Source organism: Nuphar pumila, chromosome 5, assembly GCF_984573655.1.
Source record: "Nuphar pumila chromosome 5, dmNupPumi1.hap1.1, whole genome shotgun sequence".
NCBI lineage: Eukaryota > Viridiplantae > Streptophyta > Magnoliopsida > Nymphaeales > Nymphaeaceae > Nuphar > Nuphar pumila.
Window position 1 is genome coordinate 29,532,315 of NC_143253.1, and position 6,658 is coordinate 29,538,972.

The 6,658-nt window shown below is 35.9% G+C and overlaps 1 protein-coding gene across 1 annotated transcript; it reads left to right on the forward strand.

Annotated features, from left to right (window-relative positions):
• Positions 1 to 1,565: 1,565 nt before the first annotated feature.
• On the forward strand, positions 1,566 to 6,273 carry LOC149837262 (homeobox-leucine zipper protein HOX19-like). Its single transcript, XM_090007300.1, has 3 exons — positions 1,566 to 1,845; positions 1,967 to 2,046; positions 5,781 to 6,273. Exons 1-3 carry the CDS (start codon positions 1,570 to 1,572, stop codon positions 6,010 to 6,012), a joined length of 588 nt encoding a protein of 195 aa, XP_089863426.1. The 5' UTR covers positions 1,566 to 1,569; the 3' UTR covers positions 6,013 to 6,273.
• Positions 6,274 to 6,658: the final 385 nt, after the last annotated feature.

The window sequence follows — 6,658 nt, forward strand, 5'->3', positions numbered from 1 at the left end:
AAAATATGAGAAAAGTGTGAACCATGATTTTCATGATTTTTTTGTTTTTTCCTCTAATTGTACAAATGTAATCTACATGCGTGGTTTTATAAGAACCGCTCTTGAATCATCCGATTTTGATGCATAAACAAAATTTTTTAAGGCTTTAAAATCAATGGCTCATAATCTTTATAAATATGCAAGCATTCAAAAATCACATTTTTTTTTATCGAAAATACACAATACAATGGTTGATTCCTAGCAAATTCACCATGCCAAGCACATCCACATGGTTGTATTTGCAAAAAAAGTATTGAAAATGCCCATATTTCTAGTTCTCATATTCAAGTGACTCTCTCTCTCTCTCTATATATATGTATATATATGTGAGTATGTGTGTGTTACTAATAAAGGTACAAAACTGATTGACTAAAAGTCGAGCTATAGAGATGTTATCTACGTCGCTTGTTTGATAGAAAATAGGTTTCATATCATGTGACTACATGTAAGAGTTTCTGAAAGGCATAAAAAATCAATAATATACAACGTGTGAAAACTTCACAATTCAAAAAGTCATGTTCTCACATCTGAAAAGCATAATTCAAGGCTCAATTCTTAGCAAAGAAACTATGTTGAACAGATCTATGTAGTCATATAAAGTTGATACAATTTGCACCTACGTTTTTCATCTCAATATTTTATCAAATATTAAAGCTATATATATATATATATATATATATATAGAGAGAGAGAGAGAGAGAGAGAGAGAGAGAGAGAGAGAGAGAGAGAGAGAGAGAGTCAACTTGTTGCACATTTGCTATTTAACTTGGAGAAATGATGCAAACCATGCAAGTCAATAATTTTGGATCGTAACCCACGAGGGCTTCGCTCATCTGCTCGTGAATGACACTAAGTTGAGGGGATGCTAAAAGCACAAAATCCACTGGCACACGTCCCTTGGTGCAGTGCAGTCTCTCGTAGGAAAAAAGGACTAGGGTTTTTACACCAATGAGATTTCCAAGTGAATGAGAAGGCTTTTCATCGGTTCAAAAAAAATATACAAATTAAGGCTCATATACATACAGCCCTAATTGCGTGCGTTTTATTCTGATACCCGATGTGAATAAGATAATATTGGGTATACTATTAAATATAGAGAATTGGGTTAAACTCGAGTTTTTTTGGAGACAGGCAAACAAGATATCATTCAACATATCTCAAAGAAACTTGGAGTGGTTTTTAGTTCTGGGGACAGGCTCCATCCTTAGAATGATGTTGGTCATATTTGAAAGATATTAAGGGCACATATGGTTTATAGCTGTGCTTAGTTTTCAACCCTTGGTATGGTTATTAAATTCTTCTTTAGTCAACAATGAAGAAGAGAAAAGATTACGTTCTCACTGCCTTTTTAAAGCCTTTTTGTCATTTCCAAGCCATTTCCTTCTGTATAAATCATCCTTCCCACATCACCAACCTCCAACTTTCCTCTTCCCTTTTGGTTTCCTTCACAAAGGGGCGAGAGAGAGAGAGAGAGAGAGAGAGAGAGAGAGAGAGAGAGAGAGAGAGAGAGAGAGAGAGAGAGAGAGAGAGATGGACGATGATTCTAGTGATACAAGCCTTTCTCTAGGAATTGGACGTGGGAATTCTGATCTCCACAGTGAGGAGACACAACCAATCAAATTTCATCAGTTGTTTCCTCAAAAGAAGAAAGGCAGAGAGAACAAGACGAGCGAGGAGTTGAGTGAGGAGGAAGAAGAGGTGGAGGACGAGAGTGATAACAGGAATGGAAGGAAGAAGTTGAAGCTCACGAGGGAACAATCGAGCCTTCTAGAACAGAGTTTTAGAGAGCGGAGAACCCTTAATCCTGTATGTATATGAAAATTTTCTCTTATTTTTTTCTTTTTTGGTATCCCTAAGTTTGTCAAATATAATAATTCACGCCTCTATATTGATTCTAGAACCATCTTTTTTTTTTAATACTTTGTAGAATCAAAAGCAAATATTGGCAAAACAACTGAACCTTCTTCCACGCCAAGTTGAAGTCTGGTTCCAAAACAGAAGGGCAAGGTATGTGAAATCATAAATGATTTTTTTGATGTTACATATTTATTATTGACAAATAGAATCCTAAGTAGAAGGAATATTCTCAGATGAAAACAAACATGGGTCGATAACAATAATAACATAATAATGATCATGATGAGGAAACAAAATTTACGGTTTTAACTGGGTTTCTTCTTTTTTTTGGGTCATAAATAACATTAGGGATGGCAGTGGACCTGGGCGGGGGCGCCCCGTCTCAAAATTCTGCCCTCCATCTCCGCACAGGTTTTGATTTTAACCTCCATCCCCGGTTCAAACGGGGGAGGCGGGGTGGGACTCTGTTTCCCCTCAGTCCACTGTTACTACCAGGGATTGGGGATGGGGCGGGGTGGGGGAAAGCGTAAGTCCATCTCCGCACGGGTTTTGATTTTAACCTCCATCCTTGTTTCATGTTCTCTATCCCCAGTCCAAACGGGACGAGGCGGGGTAGAGCCCCATTTTCTCTTGGTCCACTGCCATCCCTAAATAATAATAATAATAATAATAATAATAATAATAATAATAATAATAATAATAATAATAATAATAATAATAATAGAAGGAGGAGGATATGATGGTGATGAGGTAGAAAAGGATCTACAGTGGGGTTCTAAGTATGGAAGTTGAAAGGTATGGATGATGGACTCTTGATGGATATTTAATTAGAGGAATTATTAGTTGGGTTACCTCAGGTGTTCCTTTTACTATATATATATATATATATATTGGAGAATGGGAAGATGCCACAGCTTTGGTTTATATGTCCTGTTACGGGCCCAGAGATGCCATGTTTTTCTGAAGGAAAAATATTTTATTTCAACAGAGATTAGTATACATTATATAGGGCCACATAGATTACAAAAGAGATTGAAACTGAAGGATGAAATGGTCTTGAATATTCAGCCGAGATGCTTTGACGTAGTTATCAAAAAACCATCTTTGAAAGCACTTTACTTGGCATGGATTTACCTGAGTGCCGACGCTCATTCCTTTGCAACCAGATTGCCCGCTAAAGTATCAAAACAAAACACCACCATGCAAATAGCTTTTTTGATACTATTTATTTTGATAAAGCTGCTCAGAATTATATCTCTAAGTTGAACATCAACCATACACAGCGTTAGAGAAGTAGGCATTTTCCATATTTCAAGAGATGCCATGTTGACTCCAACCTTTCTTTGCCAAGCAGATCCGATGACCGAGCCCGAGTACTTACTTGGGCCACACAAAATACAGAAAAATCGCTGCCTGCGTAGTGATTTTCTTCATTTTATGTTTTACATAGAAAATCACTTCAGGCGTATCAATTTTTTGTGTGTTTTACACAGAAAATCGCTACACGCGTTAGAGATTTTCTGTGTTTTGTGTGGCCCAAGTTCTTTGTAAAGTACATCACCTAACCAACCACTTGGGTGTCCCCGGTGCAAGACTATACAGAACACTCCCCCATGCCCATGGGCGATAAATTTTTCTTGGATATAAATGAATGAAATCCCTAAAATGGTGACTTGGGGTTGGCCATGGTGGCTGCAATGGTAAAACTACATCATATATATATATATATATATATATATATATATATATATATATATATATATATATATATATATATATATATATATATATATATATATATATATATGCCATCTACCATCATGGGGTCGCCCACGTGGCCAGCAGGGTGGTTGTGAGGGTGCTGAGATGAAGGCATCAGATCAAACCCTGCTGGTGCACGGGTGTGTTAGTAGCTTTTAGAGGTGGGCCACTTAAGACAGAATGGTCGTGGGGCTTCACCCGATGTTTTTATTGCTTTGGCGAGGGTTCCTCGTCATAAAAAAAATTAGTGTTATAGATGAACGGAAAAAGGGAAAGATGATATTGATGATGGTGATCATCATCACGATAGTTACGAGACTTTGTGTGTGTTAAAGATGTTGTCATGGAACAAATTGTGTCGCAAAAGGGTAGCTATTAGTGGTAATATTACGAGAAAAGGTTTTCCCAACCTGAGGCCTGCCAATATAATTGAATACTTTGGTTCCACTCATCCCTTCTGTCATCCCTCATTTTTATACCCTTTGATATCTTATTGATACAAGTTGTTTTTGTTAAATCTGACCTCATAGGTGAATTCAGCATGGTTGATTTAATAAGAATTGACCCTTAGGTTAAACTTTTTGATGAAAAAATATGATCTTTTAAATATCATTTTTTTTTGTTTTCTCAGCCGTTGAATTTTGAATTACCACAAGATCCTGAAAACAAGTCAGATTCCTGTGATTCAAATTTTGATCTTCAACCGAGTGGCAGTGGGCTTGAGGTGAAGGTGCTGACCCATTCATCCCAGGTTCTACTCCCACCGGTGTGCGGTTTAACTGGTGGGCTTAGTAAGAGCTTGGGTGTCGGTGACCCCATTTGGGGTTTACCTCATGGGGGGCAGACAGACCCATTAAGCAGTCGGTGATGGTTCCTTGTCATAAAAAAAGGAAAATTTTGATCTACACTAAATGGGCAATGTAGATCACATCTGTAGATCCGATTTAATTGAAGCAACTTGCATCAATGAAATCCTAAAGAGGGGTATCAAGATAAAAAATCCTCAAAATTTCAAGGATAAACTCTTAAAAATCAAATAACTCATCTAAAATCCTTGAATATTTTGACAAAATCTCCTCTTTGAATCATCAAAACTCAAAAAAAAAAAAACAGCTCAAAATAAAATCCTTGGGAAGTTCTTGACAAAATCCCATCACGGGTCACAAGAAATCCTTAAAAAAAATCAAAATCATCAAAGTCAAGGAAAATATTCCAATATTAAAAATTCCAGAGATGATTCAGGAATCATGTTAGGGATGAATGGAACGGGACATGGTAATGGAGACATTTTCTCTTGGCCTAAAACAAAAAAGGGGCTATTGCTGTTGTTGCTACTAATACCACCATGCCATGTTACATAGGTAGGGAAGGATTGAAGCCACGAATATGTGATTTTTTATGAAAAGTAGGACATGAGGACAGATATTTTAAATTTTTTAATATATAAAAATGGAATTATAATAGATATAATTTGTAAAATACTTTTTTAATAATGAAAATATAGAAACTATTGATTTTTTAGATAAACTAACAATATTATATGTCACGTGACATGTCCACATCGTGTCTCGTCCCCTGGAAATGAGAATCCAAACTGAGTCCCTATAACAGCCATTGTATTAATCTGTTTAATGTCATAGTTATTTGGGAAAAAAGTTAAAACTTTCTAAATTCAGTCCATGGTTTTATTGATCATTTCCAGTAAAATCAATTAAAAGTTGTGATTAATTTTCATAATTCCAGCAGTGCTTTATTGTTTTTGCACTCCTACTTCTCAAAAACGTTAATAATAGAATGAGACTAAAAACGTTTTCTTATTGTTATCCTCACCATCATAGCTATTATTATTACTATTAGTTACTGTTTAGCATTTATGGACTTCTCTAGTATTTGGAAATGATGAATACGAAATAAGTTACTGGACATGACAACAACAACAACAACCACGTCAAAGAAAAGGAAAAAAAAAAATTTATGGTATCTGTTTGCATGAGATTACGGGAAACAGTTCTCATAAAGGAACGGTATTGGCAAAAAGTGAAACAAGATTGATGTTGATTTTATTTTCATTTATGACTTTTAAATAAGATGGTTAAGAAAGCTACAATTCGATGCATATGCAGGAGCAAACTGAAGCACATAGAGTTGAACTGCCAACTCCTAAAGAACTGCTGTGAGAGGCTTTCAGAAGAGAACAGGAGATTGAAGAAAGAGTTGCAGGAACTGAGGGGCCTGAGGATGGGCATGAATAATCCAACCCAACTCTACATCAATTTACCTGCTGCATCCACCCTCACCCATTGCTCCGATTGCCAGAAAATGGGACCCAGAGACATGGAAAACCACAAGTCTTAGAAGACCATTCACAACTGTTAACCCAGATGTTATGTCCCTATGTAGTCCTCCATTCTTCTTTTTTAGTAAATATGAACACAGGCTAAACAAAAAGAAATAGATAGGGAAACAGTTGTCAGAGGATAAGTTAAAAATTTGATTAGTGATTTTTCTGTCTTTTGTAAAGTTGAACATATTAGACTAAACCAAATGAAATAGATAAGAGAGTAGTTGTGACAGGACAAGTTAATTAAAAAATATGATTATGGTCTTAACTTCTAATGGTGTATTTTTCCTAGTCAACACATGAACAGGTTAGTCTAACAACTGCCAAATCATGGCATAGACCAAGATATGCCAGAATCAAATAACATATGGACAAGGAAAATGGTCTTGATGGGCCAAACCTTGAAGCCACGGACACATGAGCAGACAAAGAATAATTAAAATGAGCTTGCCAAGTCTACCTAGTTAAAAAGATCTTTGGAAGACCACTGAGTTGGAGTCTATCTAGGCAAGGATTATCTAGGCAAGGATTAACCTGATATATATATATATATATATATATATATATATATATATATATATATATATATATATATATATATATATATATATATATATATATATATATATACCCGGCCCCATCCCTGTCCAACCCATACCC

Excerpts from the sequence above, each read along its gene's own strand:
- LOC149837262 (XM_090007300.1), top strand. The coding sequence starts at position 1,570 with ATGGACGATGATTCTAGTGATACAAGCCTTTCTCTAGGAATTGGACGT. Across the intron at positions 1,846-1,966 it reads AGCGGAGAACCCTTAATCCT|AATCAAAAGCAAATATTGGC; the intron begins GTATGTATATGA and ends AATACTTTGTAG. Across the intron at positions 2,047-5,780 it reads TTCCAAAACAGAAGGGCAAG|GAGCAAACTGAAGCACATAG; the intron begins GTATGTGAAATC and ends ATGCATATGCAG.